The sequence below is a fragment of the Chamaea fasciata genome, unplaced genomic scaffold (assembly GCF_029207755.1).
Source record: "Chamaea fasciata isolate MVZ Bird 193981 ecotype frontalis unplaced genomic scaffold, bChaFas1.0.hap1 SCAF_18, whole genome shotgun sequence".
Classification (NCBI taxonomy): domain Eukaryota; kingdom Metazoa; phylum Chordata; class Aves; order Passeriformes; family Sylviidae; genus Chamaea; species Chamaea fasciata.
This window is the reverse complement of record NW_027094103.1, coordinates 2,417,350-2,434,703: the sequence shown is the minus strand read 5'-3', so window position 1 is coordinate 2,434,703 and position 17,354 is coordinate 2,417,350. Positions and strand designations below refer to the sequence as shown.

Genomic DNA, 17,354 nt, shown 5'->3' with positions numbered 1-17,354 from the left:
GATACAATTTAATCATCACACTACTATTTCTATGGGCTATACAGTGCATCCTTAGACTAAAAACCCTGTTACATTAGCAAGCCGCTAAAAGGGGTTACAAATTGTGCTGTATTTGAATACTTACAATCAATAACAACATGCAAAAGGTAAAACGTAAACGCAACAGCCAGTATTCTAGGGTCATTTTTAACAGCCCTGACTGCGGGTAATTTGCTCACACGGTGCTCGTCCCTCGCCAGGATCGGCAAACAAAGGCCTCGCCCGCCCCACCGAGCCCGGCGGGGCTGCGAGCGGCGCCCCGGGACACCACGAGTGTCTAACAGGTCTGTGGGTACGAAAGGAAAGAAACCCCTGGAGCCCCAAACACGGGATATGGGGCACTCCCTCGAGGGCAGAGAGGCCTCGGTAAATCAGAGGGCCGAGCAACCACCAGCCGTGCGGAATTTAACGAGAGTGAGGGATTCAGGGCAGTCCTGGCTGTGTCTGCACTGGGGTAGCCTCACCTTGAATATTGTGTGCCGTTTGGGGCACCGCAGTATAAAAAAGACATTCAGCTATTAGGAAGGGTCCAAATGAGGGACACGAGGATGGGGAAGGGTCTGGAGGGGAAGCCTGATGAGGAGAGGCTGAGGGCACTTTGCTCACCTTGGGGAAGACTGAGGGGAGACCTCACTGGGCTCTTCAACATCCTCACGAGGGGCAGTGCAGGGGATCAGTGCAGGCACTGATCTCACCTCTGGTGACCAGGGACAGAACTGGAGGGAATGGCGCAAAGCTGAGGTAGGGGACGTTTAGGCTGGATATCGGGAAAAGGTTCCTCCCCCAGAGGGTGGCCGAGCACTGGAAGAGGCTCCCCAGGGCAGTGCTCATGGGTCCAGACCTGACACAGTTCAAGGAGTGTTTGGATAACGCTCAGGCAGGCACAGGCTGGGGCTGCTGGGGTGACCTGTGCACCGCCAGGGGCTGGACTCGTCGCTCCCTGCGGGTCTCTCCCAGCCCAGGTTATCTGTTCCAGGGCGCTGGGAAGGCGCCCGGGCCCGCCGGCCGCGGGGCCGTCCCCATGGCAACGCCGCCGTGACGTCATCCGCGCGGGCCGTGACGCGCAAGGGCCGCGCGGGCGGGGGGAGCGCTGAGGGCTCCCGGGAGCCGGGGCGGGAGCGGAGACATGGCCGGGCCGCACCTGCAGCAGCCCAGCTTCCTCCTGGTGGGTGTGAGGGCACGGCACGGCCTCCTCCTGCAGCGGGGCGAGCCCGCGGGAACGGGCCGGGCCGGGCGGTGTCTCGGTACATGGGTGCTGTGCCTGTGAAGGCGCCCGCGGGCCGGGCCGCGCAGCCTCGGGTGTCGGCAGGAATGCTGCGCCGGAGCGGCGGCGCCGGGGGGGATTTTCACTCGTCGCGGCCGCGGTAAGTGCTGTCCTGCCCGGCAGCTGTGATCGGCTTTCCCTTGTGGTTTGTCCCAGGCCACGCTGAAGGCGGATTGTGTCAACAAACCGTTCGCGCAGAGGTGCCACGATCTGGAGACCGTCATCGAGGAGCTGCCCGCCAAGGTGAGCGGTCTCTGCTTAATCAGAACCTCGCTGCCTGGCAAGTTTCAGGGGAATTGCGTTTTTCTATTACTGTTTTCTTTGTTCCTCTTAATCTTACCAAGACAAACTGTCTGGAACGGGCTGCCCAGGGAGGTGGTGGAGCCACGTGGAAGTGTTTAGGGAAGAGCTGGATATGGCACTCAGTGCCATGGTCTGGTTGACACGGTGGTGTTTGGTCACGGGATGGACTCGATGATCTCATCTCTTTTCCAACTTAACTGATTTTGTGTTTTGGGGGCCTCCAGTGAAACAGTGGGAATCCAGTGTTGCCAAGAATTAAGAACCTTTTCTAGTCATTAAAGGGTTGTTTCCTTTCACCTCCCTTCATTAATACCTTTCAGTCTCAGTTTAAAAAGAAAACTTATTTTCAAAGTATGGCAAATAATTGCAAGTGATGCTGATGAGCATTGCTGCAGCTTCAGTGGGATCAGAAATCAGGATAGCTCTCCCATAATCGCCATGTTAAAATGCAATGTTTAGAGTGGGTGATTTGCCCAGTGATAATCCAGAAACAGCCATAAATAAATGGCAGACATGTCTTTGTTGTTCTAGTGCATGCAGTAGAGGTTGTCCAAGTGAGGAATTGTGCATGTAATTCTTTGTGTCTGTTTTCCCTGAAGGAACTACATGGCATCTTCCAGTGGCTGGTGGAGAGCATTTTTGGCAGCCTGGATGGCATCATCGTGGGCTGGAATCTTCGCTGCTTGCAAGGAAGAACAAATCCTAATGAATATTCTGTGGCTTTGGATTTCCTGGATCCCAGGTAAACTCATTCATTTCAGCACAGATTAAGAAATTAATTGGTGAACGATTGACCAGTGTTTGACCTTTTTCCATTGTGCAAACCCAAGTTCACAGAAGTGAGGCAGCAGAGGGTATTTACCATGGGATTCACTTTCTGGTGCTTGTTTGCAGTGGCCCGATGATGAAGCTGGTTTACAAACTCCAAGCAGAAGAGTACAGATATGACTTCCCAGTCTCATATCTTCCAGTGAGTAACTGAATAGTTTGTAAGAAGGGAATGTAGTTGTTGGAACTTTGCATGCGCTTTATACCTACATTTCAGTATAAGCCAAGTTGTAGCTTCAGTGCTCCAGGTTTAGAGCAGACCCATTTCTTGAAATGGTTCCTGGAGGAGGAGAGTGTCCAGCCATGAAATCTCTAGGAGATTGTGGTTCTCAGCAGCTGGATATGTTTGTTCAGCCAAGAAAACTGCACTGTGATTCTTACTGTGTCCCCAGAGAGAGTTGTGTGGTTATTAGTAGTTGCAGGATTGAAAGCAGTTTTCTAAACTTACCACAGGGCAGTGCCTTCCCTGCCTGTGCTGTGTGCTCATGGGTTTGACTGCTATCCTGGATATGAAATCACATTTCCAGCAAAAGTGTTCATCTGCAGAGTTGTTTCACTGTGTTTCTTCCATTGCTACCACCTACATGCTACCTAGAGATTGGTTCAGGTAGCCCTATAGTCTTTAACAGATGGAAACCTCATTTAAATATATGGTAATTGCTGGTCCACAGGTCAATTACTTGGACAAAACCAGCAGCTAAACACCAATACTCTGCTGCTCCCACTCTTAACTGGAAAATTCACAGTGAAGGCTTTTTAAAAAAATACTGAATTTAAATGAAAAAAGTACTGAATACTCATTTTCAGAGAGCACGTTAAGAGTTCTCCAAAGACTCTGCATTTGGGCATGGAACTACTGCAATGCAATAAAATCCCAGTGAGCTGAGTGTAGAGGTCATCCCAGAGTGCTGGAATGCAGAATCTCACTATCTGAAAAGATTGCAATATGCTGAGTAGCCAGATGAATGTTTTGTTACTCTGTCTTTCAGGGCCCTGTGAAGGCTTCAATACAAGAGCAAGTCCTACCAGAATGCTCTTTATACCACAACAAAGTCCAGTTTCCTTCATCTGGTGGTTTAGGTTTGAATTTGGCTCTTAGTATCCTTTTAATCATTGGATATCTATTTTTTTTTAAAGTATCTAAAACTGAGAGATCATGAGTGTTTCTGTTCTACATTTATTATGTTTGTGGGGTAAATCGTGGTCATGCTGAAGAGTTTGGGCTGATTAGAAACATTAGGCTGATTAGAAACATTAGGCTGATTAGAAACATTTAGACTGCAATTTAAAAGTGTCCTCTTATGAACCCTTGTTGGAGGAATTCCTGGCCTTAATCAAGTCAAAAGTGAAATTCCCAGGGTTTCTCAGTAGAGCCTGTATTTCACAATTTTTGTTTTTGTAACTACTTGCAGTTTATGCAGTATGGTAGGAAAAGGGCATGTTCACTCTGCAGCTAGAGTACTTTTGGAAGCAGTGTAGCTGTAGCTGCGCTGGTTTCAGTTTGAAATAGTCAGATGTGCCAAGAGTAGCACACACACTTTGCCACACAGAGAACAACCTCAATTACCAATGTTTCAGTCATCTGGAAAGCAAGAAGCCAAGGTTGAATTTGCTCAAAAGTTTTAGCAAGGTACTTTAGACAAAATACAAATGTAACGTCTGTTCAGCATCTCCCAATATCTAACAGCTGTACCTGGCTTTTGTTATGTGATCCTTAACTGTGTTCTTCCAGATCCATTTGAATATTACATGTTCTACTTTGCAATTAGTTTGATTACACAGAAGGTAAGTACCTTTCACGTTTTTTCCCTTAAAATAGTACTGGCCTCTCTCCATAATGCTCTAAGAGCCTGCTGGGGTGCTGTGTAGCTAAATTAAGAGGAGTTTCATCTGTTCCCTTGGAATTTGTTATTGCTTTGCTTCACTTGATGATCCAAGACTGGATAATAAACCAAATACCCACCTTGGATACACCAGTAAGCAGTCTCATGCCAACAAGGAGCAGGCAATGGATTCCAAATACTTTCTCTCTCCCTGTATCCAGTGAGGGCTTCTCTACAGTCAGAGCCACAGCTTGGTGCTGTGGAGTGTTGCTTTTTGGTTCCTCTGCCTGTTGTTACCTCTCCTGTGCTTGGTTACCATCATTGCTACAGTAACCCTTCTCTCACAGCTCATTTCCCTTTGCCCCAAGGGGTCTTTGCAGCCAGTTCACCCTTTCTAACCACTGGGAATCTGCTTTTTTATGCTGAGGGGGTCTGCCCTCACCCCCCAGCAATGGCTTAAAGCAGCAATGTTTAACCCCAGGTGTACCCTGTGTGTCTGTTCCAGAACTCACCTGTCACTCATCATGTCAGCCCTTCCAACAGCGCTTATTTCATCCTGGTGGACACGTACCTCAAGTGTTTCCTACCCACAGAAGGAAGTGTCCTTCCCCCACCTTCTTCCAATCCTGGGGGAGCTATCCCTTCCCCTACTCCCAGGTAATGGCTATAGTGTCAGGGGCAGACTGTGGGAACAGTGCAGACAAAATATGGCTTGTTGGAATAAAATCAAACAAATAGAAACACCTCCACACTTCCATCTGTGTGTACTTATTACATAGAATAGCGATGCAGTGTTTGGTTATAGTTGAAGTGATTAGTAATTACAGGAGTTTGCGGAAGTTTGAAATGTGTGATCAATTACGCAGTTTGAAAGACTGTTTTAAAGTGTATAAAATACTTATTAAAATCAATGATACATCCCCACATCCCCCTGTACTGCCCTAAGCCTTCCTGACTTGTGTATTTCCCTGCATCTGTCCCCAAAGGTCCCCAGCAGTGCCTTTCTCCTCCTATGGCATGCACCACACCAGCCTGCTGAAAAGGCACATTGCCCACCAGCCCTCTGTGAACGCTGACCCAGCCTCGCAGGAGATCTGGAGGTCAGAAACACTGCTTCAGGTACGTTCCATTTAGGGAAGAAAACACCCTGCAATGTTTTTTTCTGCTCACTGAGGGATCTCTTCTTTTTAAACCAGAGGCAGGTCAGTTTGCTTCAGCTTAGTTTTGGAATTGAGCAGTGCAGCTGCTGCTTCCTGTTAATGCAACAAAGAGCCACTGTGAAGCTGTTAAATTGTAGTTTAAGGCACTTAATATCTTCTTAGACCAAGGGTCTAACAACTGATCTTGGGGATTTGAGTATTTTATTTCTGGAAAAGTTTCTGCACCTGATTTTCTTTTTTAAATCTTACATCAATTCTATGCTCTATGCAAAGTCAGAGATTAAACACAGCCAAGTTGGTTTTGTTCATTGTCAAGGGAAGGAGAAGAAAATCTGAATTTAGTAGTTATTCTGAAACAAGTTCCTACCGTGTTGCTGAGCTGACTAATTGATGCCTGGCAGTTGCCAAGAGTTTGTCTTCTCAGCCATTGGCGTGATAACCTGAAACATCTTGAATAGGTGCTGTCTATTTACCTGTACAGCTTAGTTTTCAAGTTATATACTGTGGTCTTCCTTATACTTATCTTCTGACTGACAGGGTGGGATTATTTCTCTGTCCCTAGCTGCGAAAATATTTGTTTTGCAGATCTTTGTTGAAATGTGGCTTCATCATTATTCTCTGGAAATGTACCAGAAAATGCAGTCCCCTCACGTCAAGGTAATAGTTTGTTCTGCACTCGTGAACATCACCTGGTGGTTGAGCTCTTACCTTGGGGTAAATCTCTTATTCTGTGCAGAACTTTGTGTTGTGAGTTGGTCCAAAGGAAAGAAATATCTTACCAGAGTATCTACATAAGTGTGCCAGAGTTGTTAGTCCAGTTACAAAGAATGTTGTGAATAAGTGTGTCATCCAGATTTGCCTTCATTGCGGAAGTTGTGTTAGTTTTGTTCTGGTTTTTGTTTCTTTTTTTTTTTTGTTCAAGATGAGTTTGTGGGATGGTCACAACAATCTGAGCATCAATATCAAAGTACTAATGATTGAGAAGATGCCACTATAAAACCATTGTGTTAAATCCCACTGGGACAACATGACTGCTAAAAATAGCTAAAATTGATTTCCAGCAGAGATAGCAACTGTTACTGAAGTACCAATTAGTAATTTCTAACATCCGTAACCATTTTTAGCCTAAATCCAAATTTAAAAAAAAAAAAATCTTGCTAAACTGCCATTTTTATTGTTTCGTGTTCCAAAATGTGCTTTTCACCATAATGGTGTCAGAAGCAGTTGTGTAGCTACAGAATTTGGATTATCTGACAAGCTCTTGCTCGGATGATGCACTGTTGTAAGCAGTTTGTGGTGGCCTGTTCAGTAACAAACTACTGCATGTAAGGAGTAAGTAAGTGTTGGGGAGGCTAAGATTGAAGGCATTATAAATGTAAAGGGAATTTGAAGGAGAAAATGTTGATCCTCTGAATTCCCTCTGGGTCACAGTGGGACTTTCATAGAAGGGGAGAGAAATAATAAAAGCTGCTCAGTGTTTATTCCTTTGTGGAACTGCAATATGAGAGTTGATTGAAAAATTCTATTCCTTCACTCCACAGGATATGAAACAAAACACATTTATATTTTGCTAGGGAAAAACATTGGAGAGCTGAAATGTGATGGGTTTTTGTCTTTCATTCTCAAAGTTGAGGTCAAAATGCAAACTCACTAATGTCACAAAGTCTCCACTTGGGACTCCCAGCAGCATGGCTGTGCACCTGTGATGGAAAGGCTTTGCTTGAAGTACCTTTGGTCTGTCTGTCTGTCCAGTCTCTGTGCATCAAGCGCTGTGCTTAGGCCAGAAATGATGATTGCTTTAAACTTCTCTCCTCTGTTCACCCTCTGTATTTCAGATGCTCTCTTCTAGCACTAGGGAGCAGCAGTTGCAGACAGTGACTCCCCACGTTATGGTGGAATAGGGCCTAGGTAGAGCTTACAGTTCTCTGAAATCAGCACTTCAGGATCCTCCACGAGGTGTGTTGAGCCACAACCTGAGGCCATAACTCCCTGATGGTATTTTAGTTTCATCTTGGATGGGAAGTAATCACGGACGTGTAAAATAGGAAGTCTTCCTCTTTGGGAGGGGTGGAAGAGTGGAATGGGGCGCTGGAATTCCCCATGAGATATGGAAATGGGTGAAGGATCTCTCCTGCAGGACTGAGGAGAGGTTCCAGATCAGGTGGGGGCAGGACTGTTCATTAGCCTGTGATGCTTAAACTGAACTTTGTAGACTGGATGGGCTGAAGGAGAACAGTCTGCCTTGTAGTTCCTCAGATGAGGATGTAGAACATCCAGAAGTGTAAGCTCTGTTTTAACACAAGCATTAAGGACCTTGACTGGAAACCCAAGATGGCCCTATACCTTATTCTTAAAATTATTGATAATTGTGCAGGTTCTCTTGATTCCATTTAGCGTTCTGTGTGTTTGTGAGGAAGGGTAATTAGTGACCATTCAGTCCTGGATCTCGAGCTGTTTGCCCATCAGTGGATTGAAGTGGCTGCATGTCTGTATTGGAGGGTGGGGTGAGGTTCTGCAGAACTTGCTCACTCTTTGTCCAGCAGCCATGTTTGTTTGCTTTCATGGGCCAAGACAAATCTCAGATAAGTAACTTTCTTGAGAAGGAGAATCATAGATTTTTCCCTTAAACCTTGGTAATGTCATCACAGTCTTCCCTTTATAAGTAGAAGGCAGTGGAATGGGAATGAATAGTAAATAATTTCTTTGGAGAAGATACACATTACTAGTTGGAATTCTTTTTGAGTCTGCTGTGAACTTGAGGTCGATGCTATTTGCTATGCTGTCACTGTTTTCCCTTTTAATTCAACTATTTTCCAATTCTTTTGTCTGTTTTTTTTTTCTCTCTCTGATGATCTAGAGTCCAAGTGTGCAGCATCTTTTTTCCTATTCCCTTCTGCTGTTACCACAAGAAACGCTTAAAAAGTAGTTTGATAAAACCTTGTCATGCTTCCTGACCTTCCAATGCCAGGTGTTCAGCCCCCAGCACTGCATGTGGAACACCCATTAAAATCCAGGGGGTTGCAGGTTCCTGTGGCAGGGCAGTCAGTTTGGGAGCAGACAGTCCGCCCAAGCTCCTGGGGAGCCTGCAGTGACAATCCTGCCACTCCGAGGGTGTGAAACCAAAAGCTGCCAAACTGACAGCGGAGGAGATGGGCTAGAGGCTGTTTAAAGACGGCAGAGGTGTGATCTGGAGAGTTAGTTTAGATGCCTGACAACAGTCATTGGGGTCTGTGTAGTGTACATTTTTTGTTTTATGTTTTTTTCATTAATTTCATACATGTGTGTCACTGTTGCTACAGTATCCTCTTCACTGTCACAGTCAGAAAATACTGGTCAGCTTGTTCCTTCAAGAGGGGATCTGGCTGAGGCTTGCAGAGACTTCAGTGTTATGGCAAGGTGCCCTTTGCTTCAGCATATAGCACTATGCTAGGTGTGCCTCTGCCTTTTTAGATGTGTAATGTTTCTCTACCAACAAAAGTAATTTCCTCTTTTGAGGAAATTCACAAGACCTGCAGCCTTCCCAAATGGCCTTTTAAGTAGAGAGAAGACACAGGATTTCTCTGGACAGGAAAGTCCAATTTGAGCTTCTTCCACATACAAACTGTACTTCTCGAGCAGAACAGAAAGACAAGACAAAGTTTTCAAAATAAATGTTAAAAAGTTCGCAGAATATTGCTCTCTTACTCTGTTTTTAATAAAACACTGTAACAGTGTGTAAATCCTTGTTGCTGCAGTTCAATTCACTTCTGAAATGGGAAATTTATTTGGCAAAAGCTCCATAACCCCCACCAGTCTTTGCTCTGAGTGCAGGAAAGAGAACAGTCAATTTTTTGACACATACTCGCAGTTGTATTTCCAAGTTGATAAAGAGTCAGAAATACTGTGGAATCAATCTACTGAACCCCAGAAAAAAAGAGGATACTGTGGCTGCAGTTGTTATTGTGATATGTTGTCCCTGACTGTATTTGTGATGTTCATTTTTCCCCCCACCCTTCTTCCTTGGGCTCATTCTCACTTTTTTTTTCTCTTGCTCTCTTCTCTCCTTTTTTCCCTCCCCCCTTCCTTTTTGTTTCTGTTGTCTCAGCTGGAGGTTCTCCACTACCGACTCAGTATCTCCAGTAAACACCACGGTAGTCCTGCCCAATCCAGCTACCAGGCCCTCCACGCATACCAAGTATTACCATCTTTTCATTTTGTTTCCTTTTTAAAAATCTTGTTCCATCATATAATCTGCCAAGTGTATTGGTGCTGGCTGTACAGCAGCTTCTTCTGCCAAGGTGTGGTTTTGTAATCTGAGAGCACTGCAATGAAATTCACCAAATTGTTCAGTGAAACAGATGCTGAGAGATACCAGCAAAGGTCATGGAGAAAAGAGTTAAACTCTTGCATGTTATGGTCATGGAGAAAAGAGTTAAACTCTAGCATGTTATGAGGACTAATTGGAAACTCTGTTTCTAGAAATGCATTCTTGCAATGTCAGACTTACCAGCTATGCTGTTTTTTGGCACCAAAGCTGTCTTCACCAATGGCAGATTTCTGCCTCTCACACAGTAGTCATTTAAGCAAACCTTGCGTGGAAGAAAAGATCAGAATTTGCATGGCTGTCACCCAGATTAAGGTAGGTAACATCTGGGGGTTTTTAGCCAAGGAAATGTCATTGGATGATACTAAATTTGTGGTGGCAATGTCAACTTGACTGTCCACTTCTGCAAAAGCACAAGTGGTACATTTGCAGATTGTTCAGGAAATGTGCATGCAAAAACATTCCTGTTGGAACAGATTGCTGATTCCTCTTTCCTTACTTCAGCCCTTTATTCATTGGGTCTTCATTTTGGGCATGGGAGGGCTAAGCTTATGTACTGTAAAGCTCTTTAGCACTCCATGGCATTTCCCTGCTCTTTAATCCTTTTGTTTTGTTTTGTTCTGTTTTGTTTTAATTAAGTGCTAAAATATCTCAGGGTGCTGTTTAGAAAGGAAGATAGGAAGTCCTACTTTAAAGCTTTTTTACTGTTACATTTATTTAATTTCTGTATTAAGAATTGAGAATGGCACACATCTATCCTGTAGAAAAGGTTTGACAACAGAAACACTTGTGGGGAAAGGTAGTTTTTAAAGCAGTGACATTCACAATGGTGCTGATCCAGGCTAAGAGGAAATTGTAAGAACTGCTATGTGGAAAAACTACCAACAACACCCAAAATGATGTATTGAAATAGGGTGGTTTTGTAAATTCCAAAGGTACCTTCAAGTGGGGCTTGGGATTTTTAAAATCACAGCCTTTCAAGGCCTGTAGCAGAGAACTCAACCTCTCTAATTGCTGGGGAGATCCTGGTCCAAACTCCAAGAAGTCTTGGAGTTCTACCTTCTTGCATAAACTCATCAGGACTGTAGAAAACATGCTGATACAAGTTGGAGCTGTCAAAAACCAGCCCAGCCTTCATTAGGACTGGTCAAGGTTAATCCCTGTGTTAGAAGAGTCTCGGGTCTGGCTGCACTACAGGACTGTCATCGAGCCTGGAGTGAATGTCACAGTGTATTCAAAATCCTTAGGAGTGTAAAATGACATCTGCTTTGCCTCAGGCATTGCTGAGAAAGGACATAAAGACAGACACACACTCCTTCCCTGCCTCAAGCACTGGAAACTCCTTGCAGCTAATCCAATACACCTTTCTAGCACTTCCCATTATATTTGCAGCTGTAACTGACATTTCATGTACGTTATTCTTCTCAACTTTGGTGAAACAGAATCCAAGTCTCAAAATCAGCCTTCAGTGGTGGATTGAGATCAGTTCATTACTCAAGCAGATGACAGTAGCAGAAGAGTGAGTGCTTTGGCTGCACATTCTGCAGCAGACCCACCCAGGAGAACCAGCAGGTCTTTGCCTAGTTCACCTCCCTGCTGCATAAGACACTCCCTTGCTCATTAGTAACATCACTGTGGCTCACCATCACTCCTTGCGCTGCTCCCACCCAGGCTACTTCTCCCCCTGAGGATGTTAGAACCAACAGGATCTCCCAGGACTGGAAACAGTTCTTATTCTGACTGTAACTGTCTAGGATTATTCTCTCCTGTAAGGCTGATGAGTCCCAGCATAGGAAGGAGAACTCAGTAGAGCCAGCCATGAGCATAAACAAAGGACCTGCTGTGCTTCTGCAGCAATGAACTTACAGCCGTAATGAAAGGCTGAATGTTCTTTTTTCAGAAAGGGTAAGTCAAAATCTACAAGTTATTCTGTTCTTTAAAGCTAGCCCAGAATTGAGTGCATTAGGGTGCTGTAGATAACTTTTCTTACAACCCAAATATGCTGCTGTTTCTTAGTGAACTGGTGGCAGAAGATTGATGCAGCTTGTCCTGGGGAGCAAACCTGTCCAAAATCAGGTGACACCAAACTATGGTGAAGAACCTAGAAGGAAGAGAGCATTTCCTGTATTTCAGTCTAAGAATATAATTTTCCTGAATTCCCTGAACATTTAGCAAATTACACTCATTAGTTCCCTCTCTTTTGCTTTGAATCTAGGAGTCATTCAAGCCCACTGAAGAGCACGTGCTAGTGGTGAGACTGCTTGTGAAACATCTGCATGCTTTCAGCAACAGCCTGAAACCAGAGCCTCTCTCCCCTTCAGCCCACTCCCACACAGCCAGCCCACTGGAGGAATTTAAAAGGTTGGTGCGTGAGCATGTCTCTGAAATGTACAGAACTGAAAAGCTGAGGTTTCTCCATGAAAATCTCAGCTTTCTCTGAGAGGTTGAGTTATGCTGTTGTGATGCTGAATACAGAAGGACATTATTAAAAGTACAGGAGGAGGGCAGCTTCAGCAGCAGCTATTGCACTAGTCTATAGAGAAAAGAAAATGCTACCAGAGGATTATGGCCAAGGTTAGTTTAGTATTTGGTATTTAATAATTTGAGTTGAAATTCAATGGCTTGAAGTAGTTTCAGTTTAAAAAATAAGAAATTTTGCTCAATTCTTTATTTGCATTTGTGAAAGTGTGTTGGGTTGTTGGTAGGGTTGGGTGTTTTGTTTTTAAAATTTGCTGCCAGTTTATACCTGAGAATGTGTTTGAAACTTTTCGCAGGGTGGTGATTCCTCGGTTTGTCCAGGAGAAGCTTTACATCTTTCTGCAACACTGTTTTGGCCACTGGCCTCTGGATGCCTCTTTCAGAGCAGTATGTACCTGCTTCTCCACCCAAGTCTGTACTCAACAGAACTAGTTATTAGTTATTAGAACTAGTTATTAGTTATTGCTGTTTAGCAGCTGTTTCTTGGTCCTTACATCTCTCTTTTCTAGAGCAGTGGAATTCTTAATATCACAAATAAAAAAATGAACAAAAAACCCCTTCCTGCCTTCCTTTCCAAAAAAGTCTTGGTGCTCATGTGGGTTTATGTGTGATCTTGCTTAGGTCCTTGAGATGTGGCTGAGTTACCTGCAGCCCTGGAGGTACGCGCCCGAAAAGCCACCACAGAGCACTGAGCCTTTGCCTCGCAGCGTCCCGGAGAAATGGTGAGGAGGGACTGAGCTGAGCCAAACCCCAAGGAGATCCTGACTAAAACAGCAGCATTTCAGGAGCACCACCCTGAATTAAATTCCTGTATAAGACTAGAGAATTATTTCTTAGAACACCAGTTTTTGTTTTGAGAGTATTCTTTTGTCTCAGTGGAAATTTCCAGACACGGTATAAAACACTCCCTTAGTGACTTTTTTGGTAGAAAACAAATTAACAGTTCTTCAAATAGCTGTACTCATAAATCCTGTACTCACTTCCACAGGTCTTCCTTCATTCAAGAAAACCTGCTCATGTATACCAAGCTGTTTGTGGGATTTCTGAACAGAGCTCTTCGGACAGACTTGGTCAGTCCAAAAAATGCCCTCATGGTGTTCCGAGTAGCTAAGGTCTTTGCTCAGCCCAATCTAGCTGAAATGATCCTGAAAGGTAAAAGGCTGTTTGACGTCTTGTGTTGTCCTGTCTCAATCTTTCTTCGCAACAGTTATATCTCATCTCAGAAGCACTGAGGGGAATGGATTTCTCTCCTATTTTTCATGCTATTTTGCCATTTAAAAGTCTATCTTCACTAATGTCTGTCAATTGGTTTAGTAAGTCTATAGTTCTCTTCTAATCACCATAGATTGCATTCCACAAACTTTCTTTAAAGAATAAGGAACCCAATTACAATTGTCAGTTTTTCTTACACTTGTATTACTTCATTATATACTTCAGGATTTAAACTTTATCATCTTTGAGAGTCTCTCTACTTAGTAAAAGAGTCATGCATGCATTTCAGGATGATTAGGATATAGTGGATTTAGGAGTGACGAGATTGGACAAGGATCAGTGTCTGGAGTATGTTTCTCCACTGCCTTTTGTTGAAAAATGTTACTAATTTAAAACGCTGCTGTGTATGGTCTGCATTAAATGCACGCTGTCACTTTCTCCTCTGGGCAGAGAGAAGTCAGTAATGACCAATGATTAAGGCCTCCTTCCCCTTAGAACTCTCTCTCTAAATGAAGTTGCCCAGCAGCCTTAAGGCAGCTGCACCTTCCCCAGCAAGACCAGTATTATGTAACCATCTTCACTCTTTTTTCAAATTCTAGGGGAACAGTTATTCCTGGAGCCAGAACTTGTTATTCCCCACCGCCAACACAGACTTTTTATGAGCCCCACTCTTGGTGGGAGTTTTTTGTCATCACGGTCTCCAGCTGTTACAGATGCCTCATTTAAGGTGAAGAGTCATGTTTACAGCCTGGAAGGACAGGACTTCCAGTATAAACAGATGTTTGGCGCTGAAGTCAGGAATTTGGTAAGCAACAAGCTCCTTGTCACCTGCCTTTCTACTGTGACAGATGTTTTCTCAGTGCTGAGCATCCAGAGCAGAAGTTAAAGAGTGGAAAACTTCACACCCTGCATTGCTGAGTAATTTCGTTTGCTGACAGTAACTTCTGGACCCTGAGGGGTCTCAGTCCAGCACAGCTGTAAAAATCTGCTTCTTTTTTGATAAATAATAAGTTAATGTAACAGCTTGCTGCCTTGGAGCAGTATATAAGCATGTTTCCTCTCAAACATGCTTACTGTGATCTTCTGGTCGATCAGTACCTACCAGCAAGTCACTCAAAAGCAGCAGGAAAAAGAAAAAAAGCAGCTGAAGAACTTAAGCAGCACTGAAGTTACTTAAATGCTTCAGCAGAACTGCCTCTGCCCTGTTAGAAATCCAGCTAACAGCACAAATCCAATCCATATAGGAGTGAGTTTGCTGGGATTGCTCTCTTTTCAGCTCTCGAGGCAGAGTTTTATCCATGTATTGACACTTAGTAGTCCTTTATCTGTGTCCCACACCATTTTTGTGGGTTTTTTTTTTGTTTTAGGTGTTAAAACTGGCCCAGTTAATTTGCCAGGCACAGCAGACAGCAAAGTCCATCTCAGACCATTCTGCAGAGACAATGGCCAGCCAGTCCTTCTTCTCGTGGTTTAGGTTCACACCATCTGAGGTGAACGGTTCCTACACAGGCAATGACCTGGATGAAATTGGGCAGGACAGCATCAAAAAAACAGATGAATATTTAGAGAAGGCACTGGAATATTTGTGCCAGATCTTTAAGGTAAGTAACATCTTTCAAAGGACTTGTGCAGCAAGAACGAGAGTCAGGATTTGTCAAGTGTACATCTGTGTCTCTTGTACTTTGTGGGGTCACAAAGCTGGCCAGAGACCTTGCTAATAAATTCTAACATCTTCTCAACTTTACCTGCTTCAAAACCATTTTCAGTGTAGATGGAATGAAGTGTTCTGAACTTTGAAGTATCAAACCTACTTTGTTTAAGTGACCACTCTTTGGGACTGTGTAATTTATACCAAACCTGATTATACCAAGTCTGGCCTCATGTTTCCAAATGGGCAATTTAAAAAACTCTCCAGTGTCTTCTAAATGTAGAGCTGTAAAAATACAACTGCAGCTATGGACAAACTGTTAAACTTAAAAATAACAGATTAATTTCTCTGCAGCCACACTCCCTTGTACAGAATTGCCCTAGGAGCCGGCTCTTTGATACTTCGTGGGAGACAAGGGAGATATAAACCAGAGCACTTCTCTAGAATTTGACAAGCACAGACAAATCTGGAGAGGTTTATCTCATTTTAATGTCTAACTGAGGTGCTATTAAGCAGTTCTTGCTATCTGAGCTGGCTGTCGAAGACTTCCAATGCTAATGAGTTAAAGTGAGAAATAAACTAAATAGGGGGTCGATCAAACACCTGCTTGAGAAGTGTGTTATTCTTGTGTAGCTGAGTGAAGCCCAGCTGACCCAGATGATGATGAAGTGTGGGACAGCTCAAGATGAGAATGGCAAAAAACAGCTGCCAGACTGCATTGCAAGTGAGAATGGCCTCATCCTTACACCCCTTGGCAGGTACCAGGTGAGAGAAAAACCATTCCATGTCACTCCCTAGGTTGTTCTTGAAAAAACAACTTCTCCTCCTATGATGAAGAGAAATGCAACTTACCTGGGGCTAAGAGAGGTGCCAGTAACAAGGTGTTTCAGATGGGAGCAGCAAGATGAGGTGTTTATTTTTGCATTTCCAGATCATCAATGGCCTAAGGAGGTTTGAGCTGCAGTACCAGGGGGACACTGAGCTCCAGCCCATCCGCAGCTACGAGAACGCCGCCCTGGTCCGGCTGCTGTTCCGCCTGTCCTCGGTGCTCAACCAAAGGGTGAGCACAGCCCTGCCTCCCCAGGGCGTTCCACTGCCCCTTTCTGTTCTGTGCTCCACCTGTACCTCTTATCACACTACAGTTCTTACTCCATCTTCCTCACTGTGCTCTAGATGGGTATTTCCTTGTAGTACGAGGCCTGTGTCTCTACCTGTAATTCTACATTGCAAGTGTGATTTGTTAAGGGACTCTCATGGTTGATGAACAGTGAGTGGAGTAACATTCAGAATGCATGATTCTAAACAGGAAAAGCAAATTCTTAGTGCAGGCTTCCCTTGTGTTTTCATACCTAAGACAGTTCTGCTGTTTAAAAGCCGAGTTTGATCCCATTCCCTATAATCCTCATTCTCTAAATGAAGAAAATCATTAAGTAAGTTACTTTATGAGAGAATTTGCAGGAGGACACTAACTTTTAACTACATCTTCCCTCAGTTTGCTGATGAGATGGAAGTGCTTTGCTCCAGGGACGATTTTGTTGGCAGACTGTGTCGCTATCACCTGACCAACCCCCAGCTCATACAGAAAATCAGGTACAGCCCCGTGGTGAGGGACAGGACAAGCCACAACTGGGGACCCAGGATCAGTCTGAGGTTTCTGGCCAGCTACAGGACTCTGATTTCTCTGCTGATGATCTACTTCCTTGCATCCTGGTTTTATGTTGGGCCAGTTGGCTGCACGTTCATTATCCTAACTGGATATTTTCTGTATGCTGTAATAATGACTTTCCTTTTTGAAGGATGGAAACCACATGAACACTAGTTTCCTCTTCCTGGCCTGCAAAAATAAATCTTTTAAGGATGAGCCTGGGATTCCATGACTAAAATGTTAACTATATCAGATCTTTGTGAAATATTTTTTAATACTAAAGTTAACAGAGTTTTATAAAAATTGATGTGGCCTTGTAGAGATAATCAATGTAAATTTTATTTTTATAAAAGTGTTCCTGTAGACTCTAGTGAATATGTTGTTTGGGTTGTTTGGTTTTTTTTGGAGGGGGGAAGAACGAGCCATGAGTATTTATAAAACTGCAGTCATGCCAGAGGTCGATCCCATCACTGACCTCCTGACCAGTTCTTCCAGTTCACTGAGGACAGGAAGGATGTGATGCAGGAGATACAGAGCCACTTATGATTTGTCCCCTACCCTTCAATGCCAGTGAGTTTTCACTTACCACAGAACACAGTAACCCTCACCCCACACTATCTTAACAGGGGAAGAGCAGTACAATGTTAGCAT

At 44.0% G+C, this 17,354-nt stretch overlaps 1 protein-coding gene across 2 annotated transcripts; it reads left to right on the top strand.

The window, feature by feature from the left end:
• The first annotated feature begins 1,127 nt into the window (after nt 1-1,127).
• Nucleotides 1,128-17,261, top strand: SMPD4 (sphingomyelin phosphodiesterase 4). Of its 2 annotated transcripts, XM_066200078.1 has the most exons (19): nt 1,151-1,204; nt 1,460-1,546; nt 2,206-2,348; nt 2,501-2,576; nt 3,424-3,532; nt 4,167-4,219; nt 4,763-4,914; nt 5,244-5,376; nt 6,003-6,074; nt 9,502-9,591; nt 11,936-12,081; nt 12,495-12,585; nt 12,820-12,920; nt 13,187-13,350; nt 14,010-14,215; nt 14,778-15,011; nt 15,692-15,823; nt 15,990-16,118; nt 16,551-17,261. In XM_066200078.1, the coding sequence occupies exons 1-19, from the start codon at nt 1,166-1,168 to the stop codon at nt 16,875-16,877; spliced, it is 2,484 nt and encodes an 827-aa protein (XP_066056175.1). In that variant the 5' UTR covers nt 1,151-1,165; the 3' UTR covers nt 16,878-17,261. The 2 variants fall into 2 exon arrangements, with proteins under 2 accessions (XP_066056174.1, XP_066056175.1); XM_066200077.1 differs by lacking the exon at nt 9,502-9,591 and having other exon boundaries at nt 1,128-1,204.
• Nucleotides 17,262-17,354: the final 93 nt, after the last annotated feature.

Bases quoted from the DNA above. Each gene is read 5' to 3' on its own strand.
- SMPD4 (XM_066200078.1), top strand. From the start codon at position 1,166: ATGGCCGGGCCGCACCTGCAGCAGCCCAGCTTCCTCCTG. The intron at 4,915-5,243 runs GTAATGGCTATA...CTGTCCCCAAAG, and splicing joins ATCCCTTCCCCTACTCCCAG to GTCCCCAGCAGTGCCTTTCT. The intron at 13,351-14,009 runs GTAAAAGGCTGT...TTCAAATTCTAG, and splicing joins AGCTGAAATGATCCTGAAAG to GGGAACAGTTATTCCTGGAG.